General features: G+C 35.5%; 2 protein-coding genes across 4 annotated transcripts in view; one reads left to right on the plus strand and one right to left on the minus strand.

Annotated features, from left to right (window-relative positions):
• The first annotated feature begins 16 nt into the window (after window positions 1-16).
• On the plus strand, window positions 17-1,058 carry LOC138716437 (rhythmically expressed gene 2 protein-like). The gene has a single exon (XM_069849530.1). It carries the CDS (start codon window positions 154-156, stop codon window positions 916-918), a length of 765 nt encoding a protein of 254 aa, XP_069705631.1. The 5' UTR covers window positions 17-153; the 3' UTR covers window positions 919-1,058.
• Window positions 1,059-8,306: 7,248 nt separating this feature from the next.
• The window catches only part of LOC138716438 (zinc finger protein 852-like), a 39,521-nt gene continuing 26,634 nt past the window's right edge, over window positions 8,307-21,193 (minus strand). For 2 of the 3 annotated variants that reach the window (XM_069849532.1, XM_069849531.1), the window contains 2 exons: window positions 13,475-14,866; window positions 8,307-9,481 (listed from right to left, as the gene is read on the minus strand). In XM_069849532.1, coding sequence (XP_069705633.1) covers window positions 8,476-9,481; window positions 13,475-14,866 — 2,398 coding nt within the window. In that variant the 3' untranslated portion in view covers window positions 8,307-8,475. The remainder of the gene's footprint in view (window positions 9,482-13,474; window positions 14,867-21,193) is intronic. The other variant, XM_069849533.1, reaches the window with a different exon arrangement.

Here is a 21,193-nt window from a genome sequence, read left to right on the forward strand (position 1 = left end):
TAATAGGAAATAAACTCATTGTTTACGAAAAGAAGACGTCAACAATTTTTGCTCTATTCCACATAATTATGTTGTAATGAAATAAAACCGAACACAGGGCGATTGAGGATAAGTTAATCCCTTAAAGTGAGCTAGTGAAAATTTAAATTTGCTATGCTGCAAGTAAAACGCTTGAGACTGGTGACATTTGACGTAACAGAGACATTGTTAAATTTCCGAACATCTCCTGCAGAGAAGTATGCTCAAGTCGGAGCTCAATTTGGTGTACATGTAGATCCAGGGGAAATAACCTCCAACTTCAAGCAACAGTTTCGTGGTATGAGTGTCAGTCACCCAAACTTTGGATACAAAACTGGTCTTGGTTGGGAAAAATGGTGGAAACAATTGATTCGCAGAACATTTGAAGCTACAGGAAAATGCACTCATATAGATGGCACGATACTTGACAGAATCGGAGATCACCTCCTCGAGATATATAAAACAGCTGAATGTTGGGAGGTCATGAAAGGCGCACATCAACTACTTTCGCACCTCAATACACAGGATATTGCATTAGGAATAATATCCAACAATGATGAACGACTAGAAACTGTTCTTATGGCCATGGACTTGCGTCACTATTTTCAGTTTGTGATAAACTCATATAGTGCAGGTTTTGAAAAACCCGACGTTCGTATCTTGGAATTGGCTATGTATCAACTCGGAAATAAAACAGTAAAAGCGAATGAGGCGCTTCATGTTGGTAATTCTCCAGCTTTAGACTATATGGGTGCAATAAATGCTGGCTGGAATGCTGCATTAGTTCATCAGAATGCTACAAAGGTGACGCATGATCATCAGGACATCAATCCAGAATTTGTGTTTGAAACTCTTCAAGATCTACAGTCATACATAACAAAGCTTCAACTTGCAATTTAGAATTATCTGTTGTTCTTGTCTAGTCAACTGTGAAGATAGGTTGGAACCTTATAAATGACACCAATAAGGCATCACTGGTGAGGCAACAGCCAAGAGATAATGGGGTAGGGGCCCACTTCCTTTTCCCCTCCATTGCATACATCGCTGACTAATGGTTCTTTTATTATAGGTTGGTCTAGCCATCAAAATGATTTACATGATTGATTCCTAATAACAATAGGCTAGTTCATTTTCTCATAGAACCAGTGCTGTAGTTGGTCGATATGCTGTACCGCTGAAAATAAAAACTTGCTGTTATCATACGGGAAAAAATATAGACTCGAAAATATTATATTATGTTTAAATACTCTTTAATAGACTTTTAAATGCAGGATGTTAGCTAGTTGAAAAAAATTTTGATTTTGATATATGGCATAGAAGTAGTGGCTGACATCATATTCTTTGCTTAAATGCTAGTCCATTCTTTGTTTTATCGAAAAACATGGTCTGGCACTTCAGTAATTGTGATTTGTTAATTTCAAGTTTGCATACCGCCACTGTATTTATATACCTAAGTAATTAACACTAACTTCATGGCATAGCGCATCAAGAAATCTGCTACACTGATTCGCTAATTTCAAAACTTGCGTAGATGCCTTCACATAACACTAATTTTATGATGTGATGCCTCACGAATTCTGCTTTACTGATTCATTAATTTCAAAACCCGCTCAGACATAATGCTAGAGGAGGGAAATGGTTACTTTTAGTCCAGTTACATATTATAGATTCTATTTCAACTAAAGAATATGAATGAGCATTACTGTAATGAATGATACCTGCACTAAAAGGAATACCAGTACTCTTCCAGTAAAAGAGTTCCTAGGCATTTCTTTCTAAAAAGAGTTGGGCCACCAGTGTCAGCGTTTAATTTCTTGCCTTATGTGCAGTTCTGACTGCGATCTGGAAGGAGGTCTGCAGAGGAGATTGCATGACAAAGAAGTAATCTTGAAAAAGAAGTGCAGTAAGAGTCCATACAGTCTAATCTGACCAAGGAGATATCAACAGTACCCCCTAAAATTTGTTTCCAACTACGGCACTGCATAGAACTCATTTATAATTTCTTCCCTTTTCCATGTGATTTTTCTCGGTTTCTCTTCCTTTTCACTTGGATACGAATTCAGCACACTTTTGTTCTTTGATATGTCAGAAATAATGTAAAATTTCTAAAGGAAGCAAATAATATATACTATATGCAAAATGTAATTAACCTTGTGTATACTATGTAAGAGCACCAAATGGTGAAGCTGTTATAGTCGTACTGTATCTTATTTTTGTTACAATAAAAAGATCAATATTTATGTCTTAAGTCTTTTTAATGTACTATATTAAGAGTACCAATACCGACATGTGTAGGTGAATGAAGCACATCCACATGAGTGATATTGCAACTTATTTGTAACATTGAAATCTGTGTGGAGCACATCAATCCAAAGAATCTGTAGCTCCCTTTCGTTTTTACAGTGATCGAGATTAAAGTATAAGTTTTATCCTTTTTTTCACTTTATTATACCTTCCAGCTTTGAAACATTACAGTACACCTTATTTTTAAATAAAACCCAAAGAGCACCCTGTCCAGTATCCTACATAAATGATAATGTAAGCTTTCCGGCTCTGAAAGTCTTACAGTTTATGTTTAAATACAAAAAAAGCTGAGAATAAAACCCACAGAGACTCCTATTCTGATTCTAGATAAACGTAAGCATCTTATTCTGAGTTTTTTCGTGAACTTAACCCAAGCTATGGTATGGACGATGATGATGATGATGATATGTGAATTAGTCCACACCTGTGCATTAACGGTTAGCACATCTGGGAATCAAAAGGCTCGGGTTCGAATCCTGGTCGGGCAAGTTACCTGGTTGAGGTTTTTTCCAGTGTTTTCCCTCAACCCAATGAGCAAATGCTGAGTAATTATCGGTGCTGGACCTTGGATTCATTTCACTGGCAATATCACCTTCATTTCATTCGCTAAATAACGTGAGATGTTGATACAGCATCGTAAAATAACCCACTAAAAATATGTGAATTAATATTAGCAAAATGAGTCAGAGGTCCGCCAAAAGTTACCCAGCAATTCTTCTTCGATTGGTTGAAGGAAAACCCCAACCAGGATTTGAACCCAGGTCCACTCATTCCACAGTTAGACGTGCTAATCATTACTAAACAGCAGTGGACTAAATAGGTATCTAATGTTATTTTTGTATTATTGATTAACTCTAGTTTTCTACATTAATTTTCTTATGAATAATTAGCATAATATCAGTAAGTTAAAGTTTCTTTTTTGCATAAAATTAGAAAAAAAAAATGGATAATAATTACAAAAAAAACATTGTCTATTATAGCTGGGTTAAGTATCGTGGTGAAGCTTTCAGTTTCTGCAATTTGTATTCACTTTTTTTTATTCCTTCAGTACCAGAAGCAAAGAACAACTGGCACATGCTCCTTGCATAGTGGTATGAGACGGCACAATTTGTATGTGTGTGTGCCGATTTTCTTCTTAGGGCAGAAGCTACTTTTTTTTTTCAGGTAGTTTGGAAGACCCAGCAACTGCAGAATCACCGACAATGCTTTTTATCTGTCTGAAAATGAAGAGGCAAGTATCCCATGTTGCTCTATTGGTGAGATGTGAATTGTAGAATTCCATTGTCACCTGGTTAACAATGAAAAGAACATTTCCCCTAAAGAATTCAAACATTTCATCACAAAAGGACAGCCCTGTCTCATCAGCATTAAAAATATTCTTAGGAGAATAACCACTGATGAGTGAATGCAACTTTTCTTCCCAGTTCGTAACTATAACTTTTCTTCCCAGTTCGTAACTATCTCCATATCGACACGAGAAGATTCTCCACAAATACACCTGAATTTGATGTCATGACGCTTTCTAAATTTTTCAAGCCAGCCATTCAAAGCTTTGAATTTGTAATCACCCAATTCAGCTGTGAATTCTAATGCTTTAGCTTGAATCGTTGGTTCCAATACAGGAACATTTTGACTTCTGATTCTGCTGAACCACTCTATGACAGCCTTGATAATAAGGGCACCATTCCCACTTTGAAACTGTCGGATGCGCTGCTCATTACCATTAAAATGCCAATCCCTGAGAAGTTGGTCTTGTTTCTTCACAATTTATCCTGCCTGTTTTTTCCCTATCTTGAACATTTATGAGTTTTTTTGCTCCGCACTTTTCACGTCTATGATAGTCTATGTCCACCTTTTCTTTTAACGTTAAAGATTTGTGCAGAGCCATCACAAACACGTCCTTACCAGTTCATTTGTTACTGCATACTATAAATACCGAGGCAATGGATTTGTCAACCACTTGTATGACCTTGCCACACTTTGTTTATTTCTATTAAGATGGTTTTCACCAACCTTACAAAATAGAGAGTGTCAAATATTTATGTCTCTCTCTACTGGAAAAATACGATAACTCTGTTAAGTTACTGTATTTCTCACAAATAATAGCAGCCAGTCCCATTAGGTTTGTGGACTGTGAGAGGAGTGAGAGTAAAGCCTCCCAAGAAGCCAGAGTGAAAGTACTGTGGTAGAGGCTGCTTCAAAAATATGTTTACACATAACACGTATGTTCCAATGTACATTTATTCGAATATTTTTGTAAGCGGTGTTCGTTAAGAGAGGTTTGGATCGTCATTTTGGTATATACTTTGTGTCTGTATCCATAATAGCGAGCGTCTGTCTTAGAGACATTAATTAATATGGAGTTTCGATATATGGACCAATAAAATCGTCCATTAAGAAGAAGTATCCACTATAAAGAGGTGCCCATTTAGGAAGGTTTCACTAGTGCCGGATTTAGGCCTAGGCAGTTGCCAAGAGCGGCATTTTCTCTCTCTCTTCCTTTTTTCATTCTTTCTTTTCTTTTCATTTTACAGTGAAATTGGTTTTTAAAACACTTGTTGGTAAACCTTTTCTGAAGTTTGTTCTTGAAATCTTGTGGAAGTCAGATATTGTTGGTTATTGCATTGTCGTGGTGAGAATAAAAGGAAAGTGTACAGCTGCTTAATTATTATTCTAATGCCGGTATCATGTTGTGCTATGAAACTGCTTACATTTAACTGCTTGTATAAACAAGAATGTATTGTTGAAAATCAAATTGAATGTGTGTTGATTAATGAATTTAAATACTATTATAGTCACAATCATGCCATGGTATGAAAGAAAAATTTCACATCCTCGAGCGGGAATCGAACCTGCGACTTCCTGTTCTCCGGTCAGGCGCTCTACCACTGAGCTATCGCGTTCGTCTCATGCCAAAGGCTTGGAATTATCCTTTCATACTGGCGACTCTGTTATAGAGTACTGTCCATAGCATCTGATCTAGTCAGCACTGCTTATGGGTGTGAAGAAACTTTACAAATGTAATCTTCATCTCACGATGATACCATACCATGGCATGATTGTGACTATAATAGTATTTAAATTAATTAATATGTCACATCAACGGACGTATATACGTCATCCACATCGTAAGATGAAGATTACATTGTGTGTTTATTATTTATTGTTATGAATAGTAACCACAACTCTCAGTTACATTTCCAATGTGTGTCGTCAACAATACTATTTGTTCACTTTCCATCATGTGCACTATATAATTCCATATGAAACGTTTATTTCGCAAAGATTTGGAGTTTATTTTTCAATTTACTTTATACTTCCTATCGAAGTAAGAAATACTCGTAATAATTATACCACCAACAACAAAATCAATGCTTAAAAATAAACCACAGCTTGGTTTTAACAAATCAATTTTGTTTCAACAATGAATAAGTTTGAATAATTATGTGTTTCTTTGCATCGAGTCTGATGTGCTTCGTCAGATAGATTTTGATAACATCATCAATGCTTTCTCTGCTAAGAAAGTGCGAAGAAAATCTTTATAATTCATAAGTGAGATGCATGTATTCTGATTCCAGTAATTTGTTTCCTGAAATGTAACATTTCATTTAAAACAAATTTCAACTAAGCATGGCCTGTATAATACTTACTTACTTATGGCTTTTAAGGAACCCGGAGGTTCATTGCTGCTCTCACATAAGCCCACCATTAGTCCCTATCCTAAGCAAGATTAATCCAGTCCCTACCATCATATCCCACCTCCTTCAAATCCATTTTAATATTATCCTCCTATCTACGTCTCGGCCTCCCCAAAGGTCTTATTCTCTCCGGTCTCCCAACTAACACTCTATATGCATTTCTGGATTTGCCCACATGTGCTACATGCCCTGCCCACCTCAAACGTCTGGAATTAATATTCCTAATTATGTCAGGTGAAGAATACAATGTGTCCAGTTGTGTAACTTTCTCCATTCTCCTGTAACTTCAGTCCTCTTAGCCCCAAATATTTTCCTAAGAACCTTATTCTCAAACACCCTTAATCTCTGTTCCTCTCTCAAAGTGAGAGTTCAAGTTTCACAACCATACATAAAAACCGGTAATATAACTGTTTTATAAATTCTAACTTTCAGATTTTTTGACAGCAGACTAGATGAGAAAAGCTACTCAACCAAATAATAACACGCATTTCCCATTGGCCTGTATAATAGCTGCTCATAAATTGTTTGTGGGAGTTGGGGGCAGAAAATTTTAGCACTGCCTAGGGGCGGCACCATACCTAAATCTGGCCCTGGGTTTCACTGTATATAGTTTAGAAAATACACATACTGCGATAATTCATATTATTGGAATATTCATTCTGCACTAGCTTGCAGTTGTGATATTCTTGGTATTTTGTTGTGCGCTTGTTTCTCAGTGTTAAGCGTTAATCTGAGATAAATTTCTGTAAAAATGAGATACTTTCCTTATTAAAAAATTGAGCCTTTTGAGATCTTCGTAAAAATAAACATTTCCTCCTACTCAGAATTAAAAGCTGTAGATGTTGATGACGTTTGTTCAGAACATCCTGCACACTTATTTTCATTCATAGTTGTGATATTAACTAAATTTAAAACTATCGTAGCTATAATAAAATAATATTTATTAGATACTGACCAGCCAACATTGTAGGTATTTCCAGTAGTACTATTGCTAGTATTTCTCCACCATGTAACATCCCTTCCCTTTTCCGCTCACTGCTGCCCAGGAAGGGGAAAACTGCCCGCACCCAGAATCATCTTACCTGATGGTGACTGGTTTAAATGATGATGATGATGATGAAGTTCTGCTATGTGCTGTACATCTACAAAATGTAACTCTCGTCTTTATTTCACTTTCGAAAGAAGGCAGTTGAGCCTGGACTCCTGAATTTCAGATTCAATGACAAACATGATAATTATTAGACCAGGAAGGACGAGAGTGTACAATTTTATGGATACTACAACAAATATATGGAATACCTCACAAAAACTACAGATATTTTGAAAACGGATATCATATTCGTTAAAAATTATTTTATTGTCCCCTATGAATTAAATTAACTCACACTTTCATTAAATTAAGAGTCAATAAAGAATTTCATAAAACTGAATCGGTCAGAGTTGAAAGGTATTAAGTCAAAATTGGATTTGTTAGCATTATGAACTATTTAAGCAAGACCTATCGATTGGTGCAAGATAGAATTAAATCAGCCTTCTCCTTGTACAAGAAACTGTTGCTACTGGTAACGTGAACAGACGAGGAAAGCATTAAGTCACTGACTTCCTGCCTTTCAGCACTGTGCCGCACCATGCGAGGTTGATCTCGCCAATCTCGCGGCCTTGTTTTCTTTTTAGTGGATTATTTTACGACACTGTATCAACATCTCAGGTTATTTAGCACATGAATGAAATGAAGGTGATGTTGGTGAAATGAGTCCAGGGTTCAGCACTGATAGTTACCCAGCATTTGCTCATATTGGGTTGAGGGAAAACCTTGGAAAAAACCCCAACCAAGTAACTTGCCCCAACCGGGATTCGAATCCGTGTCACCTGATTTCGCAATCAGATGTACTAATTGTTACTCCACAAGTGTGGATCCGCGTCCTTGTGATATCAATATTTCAGTGTAATGCAAGTCATAAGTGACATTGTTTTTCTTACCCTACTTTAATCTACTTAGCTTGTATTTTGCTACATCATAAGGGAAGTTGTAATTTATAACAACCTTTTCATTGAATGTAGGTGGTATTTATGTTACAAATAAGTATAACTAAAATATCATGTAATATTTAAATATATAGAGCATTTATGAAGTGTAAGTAGCAACCACAGAGCTTAAAAGCACTTAGGCAATTTTTCTAAATAATTTTTTTAATGTGTATGAAGTACTGAATTTGTCTTTTTATTGTGGCACACATAAGGCTAGGGAATTATTATAAGGCTAGCTTAACATAAACATTCAATAAATTTGTTTTTTTTTTTTCACGATGTTTTTTTTTTCTCCTCCTGAAAAGTTGCAAAAACTGACAATGCCTTTCAGCTCCGACCGATTCAATTGTAATGGTCAAGTCATGAACTTGTATGCTTTCAATTTGCATATAAAATCTTAATAGAAGACGAGATTTTCAACATCATTTTATTCTGCTGTATTATCTTCACTTAAAAGAAAACAAGATTTGAGTGTCCTGCTTTTAATATTTGAAGTTCTTGAATGAGTTTGTTCATGTTTCTTACGGTCTCCATTTTGCTTAAAACTACGGCCACAAATACTGCATGAAAAGGGACGTTCTCCAGTGTGAGTACGTAAATGAACATCAAGAATGTCTTGCCGCTTAAAACTTTTATCACAAAGCTTGCACTGAAATGGTCGGTTTTCTGAATGAACTAGTACATGTGCTTTCAGGTTATTCCGAGAATGAAACTTCTTATTACAGACACTGCAAGTATAGGGCCGTTCCCCAGTATGTAGGCGCTCGTGAGTGATGACAGCATGTTTGAAAGGATATCTTTTCATGCAAAAACGACATCCATATGGTTTTTCACCTGTATGAATCAGTCGATGAGTGTGTAGCTGTGTTTTCAACTTGAATGTCTTCCCACATGTTTCACAAATAAATAGTTTTTCACTGTTGTGCATGTCCTGATGCCGTTTCAGAATGGACATTAGTCGAAAACACTTTCCACATGTTTCGCAGATGAAAGGCTTTTCAGATGTATGTATCATCGTCACATGGCTTTCCAACGTGATATTGTTCGCTAGATGTTTACCACAAATATGACAAATAAATCTCGTTTTCTTGACGGTTTGATTTCCTGTTTTCGTTATTTCTGATCTCACAAGTTCTTCTTCACTGTGTGTCTTACGGTGAGTATTAAATTCCCTCAATGATTTAAAAATATGACTAGGCCTACATATGTCACAAGTATATTCACTAGGTCTTTGATGTATGAGGAGGTGAACTCTCAGATGTTGCCGATGGAAGAAAGCTTTACCACATACTGAGCATTTATGCCGATGTGTGTTAGTGTGACGCAATGTATGAGAAGACAACTGACGTCTGACTCGGAAACTTTCTCCACATAGTGTACAAGTGAAGGGGCGTTCGTTAGTGTGAAATCTGATGTGACTCTTAAGCGCACGCCTGCAAAAGGAAAATATCAAGAATTAAAAATTCAAATATTATAACTAAAAAAAAAAAGAATTAAGTCAGTATACAGGTACTCTTCAATGATAGCGGATTTAATGTAGGATTATTATAATATTCGATGTATTATTTAGTTGAACGACATGAATGGTAAGATGTAATGAAATAACAAATTACTTTAATATACTGTTCACTGCAAATCAGTGAAATGGACAAACTGCAACATACAAGTTGCAATATTTTCCGATTTTATTGAAGATCTCTTGTCTGTAACATCATTATCACTTACATAAAACCCATGGCTACGGTATTACAACACACGAGAAGACGCACTTATTTCGATTTTTTGCTCAATCTTCACACCATCACTTCACTTTGGGAACTGTTTAACTTAAAAAGTACAGTACAATTATTTAGTCCTGACAGTCACCGGCGATCTGCACCTGGGTCAGGCGAGTCCATTTAGTTATGCCAAGGGGTGTTTGGGTTATTCACTCGCTTGCCTTCGGAGTGATCGGATGTCATGCGTGTGGTATGTTTCCAGTACAATTAAGCTGTACTGCATTCCTTTACCGACCGCTCGCCCTTATGTCTACTCCGGAACTCTCCCCACTCCTCCTATTACTTCCCCTCTTTCGCGTTGCTGAGCTGTCAGGACTAAATAATCGGTCTGTACTGTAGAATGGAAATGGTTTACAAAGATTCATTGCCTGGCGTAAGTTATGTTAAATTCCATCTTTTGTGCTGAAAATGTGGACATGTTTGACAAACACTCATTGTCTGAAGTACTATTAAAATCCCTCTTTTATGTTCATACAGGCCGAAAGCAACGTTCCCAAGGTGTGGTCAAGCTATGAACTATCAGACAAACATATTTTTAGCCAGGCTCAACATATATTAATAAGAGAAAGTGAAAAGTTCAAGTGTAAACCAAAAGTATTTCCACGAAAATTTGGACATTATAATTAATATGATAAACATTTGCCTTTGATTCGTAATAATCTATTTCCATAAAAATTTCAGTAATGTGGGGCACAAGAAAAGAGAGTTGCCCACCTTGATAAAATTCTGCAGATCTGAATGGCTCTTGCCCAAAATTAAAAATGCTAGAGCCATCATTTGAATCATGCCATAGCATCATGGTCTAAAGGTACAGTCACACGTCGCTATTTTTACAGCATTGTAGTACAAAAAACTGCGCAACTCTCGTACTGTGACATGTGAACAACAGTGCAACCCGAAAAGTAGTGGCTGCTGAACCAGCTGCCCACTACTTTTCCATGCTGCGCGCAGTTTATAAGTAGCAATGTGTGAACAGGTTCTCAGGGTTGCAACTGCAGCATTTTTGATATTGGTCTTGTTGAAACTTTTGCTGCGGTTGTGACCAGTGTTGACACTCAAATGTGCTAATGATACTTTTATTGTTTGGATATATTTTAGTGTTAGATGTGATGAAAATAAATTATTTGTAACAGTTACTAAATGTACAACACAATCTGAGTATATTTGCTGATGATATAATTCATATTTTTTAATTTTCCGTAGTGTAGTTTCAAACAGGAAGGTTGCCAACACTGATTACTTGAATATGCTATTGGTTATCATTAAGTATATAGGCGTTTTTAATAGCTTTATAGAAATAATGCCAATTTCTGAATATTAGTTAGGACAGAAAAGCAAATAATAGATAAGTAAGCTATCGCATGAGTTCCTTAATAATGCGAACATAACCACAAAATATATATTGAAAACCTGCTGCTGCAAAAGTAGCGCCTTGTATGTGAACAGACACGCAACCTCCAGTTGCAACTTTTGCAGTGCTCGGGTTGCGCGTGTAGCACGCTACTTTTGGCTTACATGTGAACACAACACACAACTTTTGCAGCTGCAGTACAAAAGTTGCGCAGCAAAAGTAGCGACGTATGACCGTACCTTAAGACAACATGCCTGGACTCGGGTTACAGAATGCAACTGGCTCGATTCCTCTTGGGGAAGGAACTTTCACACGAAATTTCAGCCAGTGTATGGGATTAGTGCCCACCCAGCATCGTGATGAATTTGGGGAGCTATGATAGGTAATGAAATTCGGATTCAAAAATAGCTATTAACAGCTGGGAGACTCGTGGTGACCACATGTTATCTCCATTCTGGTTGGATAATCGCACCTCTGCTGAGGCATGTGGACATGAGGCCAGCAGGCCTTCATGGACTGTCCTCACCATGATTCAGAGCTGTCATTTAGCGTACCCATAAATAGGAACATTGTCACTAAGTGAGGAAAAATTTTGTTCATTCTGTACATTCATACCTGATAGCAGTGATTCTCAACCTTTCAGAGACTGTGGCTCGGTACATTCTTTTTCTATAAGATGAGGGCAGGTTCCAACAAATTTACTCGTAAATACCTTTCCAATTTTTTTAAGTTCATACATTTAACTACAGTAACTATTAATAATTAAGTACTCTCGGCTCCACAAGTAAAGAACCCTGACCTCATACCACTTCTACACAGATTACAGTGATTGACAGGCCAGTTAGGGGAGGTGAACTTGCTAAAACTTTCAGCTGTTGCCATGTTTGCGCTTGGCTTGACTCTTTAAATATATTTTCTTTCACAACTGGTTGGATTCTTTCAAAAATGGAAAATTCACAACACAGCATTCTCGGCGGTCTTCTGGCGGTATCTTTGTCCACAGTTTCACTAATTGGGGGAGCGTGTCAGTCAGATTTATGGCTTCCTGAACCCAACCCTGCAACGAAGGTTCTTTACTTGTGAAACCAAGAGTATGGTGTAATCTTCAGACTTCACTGTGCTGGTACATTATGAAAACGGTGTGATTGAGGGAGGCTAGTGAGACTTATGTTGCTGTTTTCTGTCTGTTAGCGTGTTAATTCTAGGATGGGTCAGGATACTCGTGTTGTGAAACAAGCTTACACACTGCAATGCAAACGTGCAAAGCAATAGTATTCATTATACCTTAATCTTCAATTTAAGTGAACAAATTTTGCTTAAACTTCCCAATGATTATTAGAGGAGAAAAATTCGTTCCAGCGCCGGAAATCGAACCTGGGTCCTTGGTTCTACGTACCAAGTGTTCTAACCACTGATCTACACCGAAGTTCAATCCACAGCACCAGATCGAATCCCCCCTCCTCTAGTATTTTTCGCTTTGTGGCCTGACTCCAAGTTCGACATATATATTGACATATATTAAGTCAACTGCCATTATACAGGGAGCGCACTCAATTGAGTGACTTGGTGGTCGGTATTCCACAGTATTATGCACTGTTGGGCAAAGAATCTAGATAAAGATTAATTTTTGGTCCTACAAAATATATCTGTTATGGTAACAATGATACTGGGGATTGATCTTCGACATAGCTCAGTGGTTAGAGCACTTGGTATGTAGAACTAAGGACCCGGGTTCGATCCCTGGCACCAGAACGAATTTTTTTCCTCTAATAATCATTGTTACCATAAGATATATTCTGCAGGACCAAAAATTAATCTTTATCTTAAACTTCCCAATTGGTCACTGTTATTTTGTTGAGTTTTGAGAACAGAGGATTTGCCACTTGCAGGCAGTTTTTTTTTTTTTGACCAGTCATATACAACGATATTCCCTTTCTCGAATGTAGAAAGATTTTTAAGCCTGAAAAATTTCTGATCATTAAAAAATAAGTGGCTTGGTCACACAGGTGTTATTTGGTTAGATTTTAGAGTTTAGAGATGATCTGGATCTGTGCTTTCCGACACAATCATGGAAATTATTCTACTAAGAATATTTCCACTGCAAATTATTTATTCGTGAAACGTACTTAGAAAAGTAAAACAACAAATTCCAGGAGAATATCTCGTGGCCCAGTGGTTGAGAAACACTGCCTTATAGGATACCTATACTGAAAAGGAGGTATAATATAAACAAATTACATATACTGAAAGTCTGAGATTGTATAATATTTTAAGGATGTAATAAATAATTTACATACCTATCTTTATACTTCTTCGAACAAAATGTACAGGATTGTTGTGCCAGACTGGGATCAGCACATAAGCGCCTATGTTTTTTCAAATTGCCGAAGTGTTTTATACTTTTGCCACAGGTATCACAGAGATACATAGCTCCATCATGACTGATAATATGAGAATCATACCCTTGTTTTGTTGCAAACGTCTTACCACATTCTTGACATTTAAACTTATATCCTTCTGAATTGTATTCACAGTAATGGTTTTCAAACGAGTATTGTAGACGGAAATTTTTTCCACAAAATTCACACATGTAACGTTTTTCTCTACAATGCTTGGACAAATGCTGCTCATATCTCTCCTTAAAAAGGTACTCCTTCTTACAATACTGACATTGATGTATTGTTGAATGTATCGTGCGAATATGATCACGCAAAGCTTTATATATACTGAACACATCAGGGCATTGCGAGCATTTCCAAATGGATCGCACTTGTGGCACAATAGGTGTAGCTTTCAGTTCAAGAGGTTTAGGTTTCACTACTTTTTCTTTTACTTCCTTTTGAGGCAGAATCAATTTTTTCACTTTTATCACTTTCTTGACTTTTTTTGCAGCTGTTTTTAGCAAAATTTCTTCATTTCTTTTAATTATATTGTCAATACTTTCTATTATTTTTGCTGCATCAGTACCATCAATGTTTTCGAACTTATTTATTTTCGTTGATGACTCACAATCTTTCACATTTTCTTCTGACAACTGTTTATCAGTTACTGGCAATTCAGACAATAGCGAAGTAGTAGTAGAATCAAGTTGGGTCTCTGGAGTGGGTAATCTGCATCTCTGAGATTCATTCTCAAACTCATTCTTATTCGTTGGAAATAATTGGAGTCTTTTCAAAATGACAACTGGTTGAAACATGGGATTTTTAGAAATACTGGAAAACAAGTTTTCTTCATCAACAAATGTAGATTTTGATTTCTTTGAGCGTGTATTCCTATGCTTTTTGGATCTACCGTTGAAAGTTTTATCATTCTTACTTTCGGAACATCGAACTATTTTATTTTTATAAATATCTTTATCTTTAGAAGAAATATTGTCTTCAGTTAATCTTTCCTTCTTAAATTGGAGTTCTCGATGAATGTTGGTGGTAGCATCCTTACCAGTGCTCTCAAAAATGCTGTCTGAAATAATATTGCTCTGAAACGTAAGTGAATCTCTGGTGTTAAGATTGCAGGTTGATTGTCCTTGTGTATCATTCAAGTTTGCAATCGTAGATACATTGACAATTTTCAGAGCTAAAGGGTTTATATCAGTCTCGGCAACACTACTGTTTGATTTTGAAGTAATGTTGTTATGACTGTTCCATTGATTTTCATGGTTTCGTAATGCATCTTGCTGCTCTAGAGACTCACTGAAAAGTAAATACAACATAGTTAATGATTCAATATAAACTATACAGAACATGTTCACATTATAATTTTTTCAGTGGATTATTTTACGATGCTGTATCAACATCCCAGGCTATTTAGAGTCTGAATGAAATTAAAGTGATAATGCCGGTGAAATGAGTTTGGGATCCAGCACCGAAAGTTACCCGCATTTGCTCGTATTGGGTTGAGGGAAAACCCCAGAAAAAATCTCAACCAGGTAACTTGCCACAACTGGGATTCCAACCTGGGCCAATTGGTTTTGCGATCAAATGTGCTAACCATTACTCCACAGATGTGGACTTAACATTATAAAAGTAGCAATTGTGGCTTTCTTAATTTATCTGTGGTAACACTTCAACTCCAGAGTAAATGTTACTACTAAGTACAAATTGTATTATTAACTATGCAGTGCTAAAATGCCTCTAAAGAAATGAGTACAGAAGGAGAAAGATATGCACTGGTACTTCCAATAGGACATAAATAGTAATGGACTTTATATGCAATACTATTTTTTTGGACTTCTCTTCATTTCAGTAACTACATTGTGCATACATACCAAAACATCATATTGGAAAAGAATCTGGCTTTCGTAGAGTATAAAAATTGCACTAATTATTTAATTAAAAGTTATATAAGAAAAAATGTAATATATCACATACCTATTACTTATGCAAGCTCTCAAAATTAAAAATAACACAACAATAAAAATAATTACATATTTATGAACTAAGTTTATTAACTTTTTAATTGGTTTACTAGAACAGGTATCGTTTAGGAAAAATGACTTAATAGGGGAATTAAACAAGACAAAGAAAAAACCGGGAAAGATAGATGATCTTTTCATGAAGATTAAAAAGTAATTTCATTGTATGTGTTAATTGTGATGAAGGGAATAACAATATTGGTGAAAGTGTGATAAATTGTAATTGGCTAAAAAGTGGACTTAAATAATTATATTGCTAGGGATAGAGACAAATGAAATAATCGAAAGAGTGGTAGAATGGAGCGAACACTAGAGAAGGACGTGATCTGGTCGAGAGAATCCAAAGTGTGGAAATGTGCGCGAAATTCTTATTAGAAATATGTGAATGAATTGTAATAAAGATTAGGGTGGTAGTATTATACAATCGACTTGCAAAACGAATAACAGTTAAGACTAATATGTGTCAATAGGAAGCCCCAGATACTGACTGAAAAAATGAGAAAATTCGTCTGTTATTACGCGGTTACAAATGAAGGGACAAAGCTGTAATTGTAATACCAATAGTAACGAAGTTCTAGTTCTAATAGTTAAGCTATAGTTAATTAGAGTACCTAAAGGATTAATACATAGGACGTCCCTATCATGTATATGCTTTGACAACGGTATGTAAATGTAAGTATAGTTATGATGAGTACCTGTATACAGCAATGTGAAGGTGCACCATTACTTGTATGATTTTTTTGATGAACATTAAATATATATTATATCATATATATCATATTAACTTTTTAATGAGTATAAGTTTATATTTATCAAAATAGTAAGTCCAAAATACGTCGTCGTCGTCTTTCTAACAAGTATTAGGCCAAGTGACCTGTTACGGTCTCAAACTAGAATTTTCAGTCCATCTCTTCTTTGGATGGCCTAGAGATCTTTTGCCATACGGATGATAATGAAACAATGATTTTGGAATTCTGCATCGATTCATTCGTTCGAGATGATCCTTCCACTGAAGTTGATATTTGCTGATGAACTGCATAATGGGTTCTATTTGAAGTTCTTGCATTATGTCCTCATTTTTTTTATGATTATGTCCTCATTTTTTTTATGATCCCAGCGAGTATATCCAGCTGTTGCTCTCATAAACATCATCTCACTTGCTGTTATTCTACTGACATCTTTATTCTTCACAGTCCACGCTTCACTACCATAGCTTAATACTGGCTGTGCTAAGGTTTTATACAAGCCTATTCTTGTGTGTCTTGGTACTAGTGAAGGTTTCATGATTTTATTAATGACCCCCATTGTTTTATTATATTTACATATTTTTTCAGCAATATCTACTTCACCATAAGGTGATAGTGTATAGCCAAGGTAAGTGAAGGTATTTACTCTTTCTATTATTTTATTATTCAAACAGATTTTATTTGGTACAGGGAATTTCCCACAAAATGACATGATTTTCGTTTTTTCAACATTAATTTCCATGTTATATTTTTCACTGACCATATTTAAATTGTGTACTGAATATTGTAAATCATCTTCAATTGATGCCATGAGAACTAAATCATCAGCGAAAAGTAAAGCATCAAGCTGCAAATTTCGATTAATTGGAATAAATCCATGGCGTGTCTGTCGCCAACAGAAGTGGTGAAAGGCCACAGCCTTGTCGTACTCCACTATAAATGGGTCGCCAATGTGAAAGTTTATTGTTGCTTCAAATTGCTATGATGGTTGTTTTATATATGTTGTAAATATTTTGTATAATCTGTTGAGGCACTTGATCATCTGCCAAAATCTGAAGTAATTTATTCCAATTAACTTTATCAAAAGCCTTTTTAAAGTCAATCAATGCCATATGCATTTCTAGATTAAATTCTCTATGTTTCTCAACCAGTAATTTCAATGCAAAATATCCATCACAACAGGATCTTCCTCGACGAAAACCATTTTGTTCCTCACTAATAATATTGTCGTAATGTTTATTGAGTTTGTTTTTCAAAATATTTGCATAAATTTTATATCCTGCATTCAATAAACTTATTCCTCTATAATTATCCGTAATTTTCAAATCTCCTCTCTTATGTATAGGGATTACAATAGATTTAGTCCAACTTTCTGGAAATCCTTGTCCCTCCCATATCAAATTTAAAAATCTAAAAAATCTTTGAAGAAATTTATGGCTAGCATATTTAAATAATTCACTATTTATTAAATCTTCTCCTGGAGATTTATTGTTTTTCAATTTAGCCAAGACTCTTTGTAGTTCATCCATAGAAATTAACCCCATTAAAGGATTAGTTGAAAATGGAAGCGTGAGAGCTTGTGTTGATGTAGACCATAGTTGTTGAAAATACAAACATTTAAAATGGAAAATGCATGTATACATTTTAAAGATTTGAAGTAGAATAACATAAAAATTATTGAAGTATGTGTGAAAAAAGCATGTACCTTTTTTACATACAACCTGTACACAAAGTTATGATTTATTTGGAAAGAGTCAGGTTTCATGATTGTTCAATATCGTGTAGAATAACCGATATACCAGTATAATTGAAGAGTGTGATCCAAAAACTCGCTCAGTTCATTTGGCCATTTCTACAATTTACATATAGATGATTATATTTGAGACCTCTATCATTATATTTTAAGCTTGTTTTCTTTGGAAACAACGCCAATCCTTGTCTAAAAGTCTGTGTTATTGTGGATGTCACTTGAAAACTTGCTCAGTCTGTAGACCAGTGGATAAAAAAAAAACTAGCCAAGTTCTTTCATAAAAAATGGACGTAAATGGAAGAAACATGCATAAAGAGTAAAAAAAAAAAATAAAAAAAAGGAAGCTTATCTAGGTAGGTATCTAATGCTCTTGATTTAACAATCGAGTTATTTTCTCTCTTACTTCCCAGAATTTAGACGTAAGACTTCATATTTTCTTGAGCAAATTACAGCTGCCTTTTTTTTTTCTTTTGGGACACCTGGTTTTTTACGATTAGGCATAATTCAATTTCAACGCTCAATATGAATGGAGGACAGCACCTACCATTGTCAGCAGGTTGCTCCAACCTAGTCGGGAGGACTGGCATCACTAGGGAGCGGATTCTTATGTGCTAAAAAACTTAAATAGATTTATTTTTTATGTGCTAAAAAGTACAGAAATATTTGCTAAAAATAAAAAAAAAAATATATATATATTTTTAAATATGACAAAAATACCTTACTTAGCTTGGGAAAAAAAAAAAAAATGTTACTAGGTACTCACCAACCACACTCGAGTGCTAGTAGTTGGCCGAGAATTGTAGTGAACAACAAAGGTCATCTCCAAATTCTCCATCACAAATGCATGCCGATTATCTCTGAGCAACGACTTATACTGTGAAAACGATATTTCCACAGCACAGGACATCAGATGTGCATATTTAAAAAGAGGAATGTCACAAACACAAACACCGTCAGTTTCACCTACAGGCACACCCTCCAATACTTGAGCAACTTTACACTTTTTTTTTATATCCACTGTTTTTCCCCAAACACACTCTGGAATTTGTCCCTTAGTACTTGTACTTCTGAACCTGGTAGTGAGTCTAGTTTAATTTCCACGGCACGAACCTCCCTGTTTCAGACAACAGGTTTTTGGATGTTTCGAGTTTTTTATGGTGTCACACAAAAAGCTTAGATTTGCTAATAGGAAAGCCAAATCGTTTTTTAAATAACCATCTTTCAGTATATCTTGAAGGATATCGATTGATGAAGCCCGATAACAGGGAATCCCAACATGACGTATTGGCTTACTTGATGGACATGAGCGAGAGGGGAGAGATTTGTTTAAATTAAATAATGTTCATACCCGAGCTCTTATCTGTTCTGTTTCACAAACAAAGCGTGGAATGAAATCATCTTCAGCAACAATATGTGTTGCAAGATCTCTCTAGCTTGTCCATGTTAATTTATTCTCTAATAATAACATTGATATGCTGCCTAACAGTTCTCGGAACTTGAGGCGATACTATTTACAAAAATGGATGACCGATACACCACACAGCACTTAGAAACACGAAGCAACCAAGAATTCTTAAAAAGATAACGTACTTCAGAGTGACATAATTGACTTAGCTTTAAAATGTTTAAAAGTTCTTGTAAAAAGTTATTTAAGTAAAAAAGCTCCAAGATTTATGTGTTTATAATAGATTTCCTGAAAATATGTATTTACTTAATTTTTTTGTGAAAATATGTGTTTTTATGTGAAATAAAATTCGGGTTTTAAACTTGAAACTTCATGTTCGGAATTTTTAACTATGTTAATTGTGTTTTATCACACGCAAAAATAATATTTAATTACATAGAAATCCGCTCCTTAGTCATCACTCATCACATATCCATTGACTTTATTTCCTATTTGCCATTTAGCAAGCATTTTGATGCTGTGGTAGACCAGCATGGTGAAATGGCATTTCCTCCATTTCTGATGGAACAGTTATACCGCTTTGACTTGGTCCCCAGATCCTCGTTTGTTAAAAACAGGTTGCACCACGGGAAGGAGAGGATGGGAATTGAGTAGCAGAAATTATGGAATGCACTTCACTACTCCTTGCAACCCATATATAAGGTACCCATTATTAGGAGTTTTGGAGACCAGAATGAAGATGGACAGATTGATCTAAGTTTGAATACATACATTATTATTATTATTATTATTATTATTATTATTATTCAATTATCATCATCATCTGGCCTTGTAGGATCAACGTATTTGTCTGTGTAACTTCCAAACAAATGTCAATCAATCTTCTTAATGTATCCAGCTGTTTGCTCACAACATAAAGTCCACTATAATCCGCTGTAGTCTATTCAGTTGATTTTCACGAGAAATGAGGGCTATTTTGATCAGTGTTCATTACAGATACCTGTTGCTAGTAGCCAGAAGTGCAGTGTAGTCAATATATACTGCAGGGCTGTGTCTTCTGCAACTGGTACTGATGATTTTAATTTACTTCTTTTGTGGTTTATGGATGGACAGTATAGAAGAATGTGTTCCAGATCTTCATCATGATTATTACACCACAGACAAGTAGGATTATCAGAAATGTGAAATCGGTGTAGGTACAATTGTGTGACAATATGACCTGTTCTGGCTCTTGTTTAAAATGTTTGAACATGTCTGGGCAAGTTTTTGTACATTTCCAGGTCATTTGGTTTCTTTTGTACAGACTGTAAAATTTTTCCTTTGTCAGAAGAGAGCCAATTGTTGATCCATAGGTTTGTAAAATGAGACTTTACTGAAGCAAAAGCATTGGATAGAGATATCACACGAAGAGGTCTTGGTTGCAAATATGTTGCCTGTTTTGCAATATTATCGACTTTCTCGTTTTCAGGTATATCACAATGACTAGGTATCGAAACAAATGTGATGATTTAAAAAAAATTCTGTAGGCTATGAAGCCAGTGAAATATATTCGGAAGCTGATTTTATTTCACTAATCGAATATGCTGTGCATTCTATTTTTCTTTTTACTGGAAATACTTCAAAAAAATAAAAAAGTTCTTCCTGCTTCTTCCTCCTATACATGTTTTATTTATTTTTTTATTTTATTGGGTTATTTTACGATGC

Source organism: Periplaneta americana, chromosome 16 (genome assembly GCF_040183065.1).
Source record: "Periplaneta americana isolate PAMFEO1 chromosome 16, P.americana_PAMFEO1_priV1, whole genome shotgun sequence".
NCBI classification, from domain to species: Eukaryota; Metazoa; Arthropoda; class Insecta; order Blattodea; family Blattidae; genus Periplaneta; species Periplaneta americana.

Excerpts from the sequence above, each read along its gene's own strand:
- LOC138716437 (XM_069849530.1), top strand. The coding sequence starts at position 154 with ATGCTGCAAGTAAAACGCTTGAGACTGGTGACATTTGACGTAACAGAG.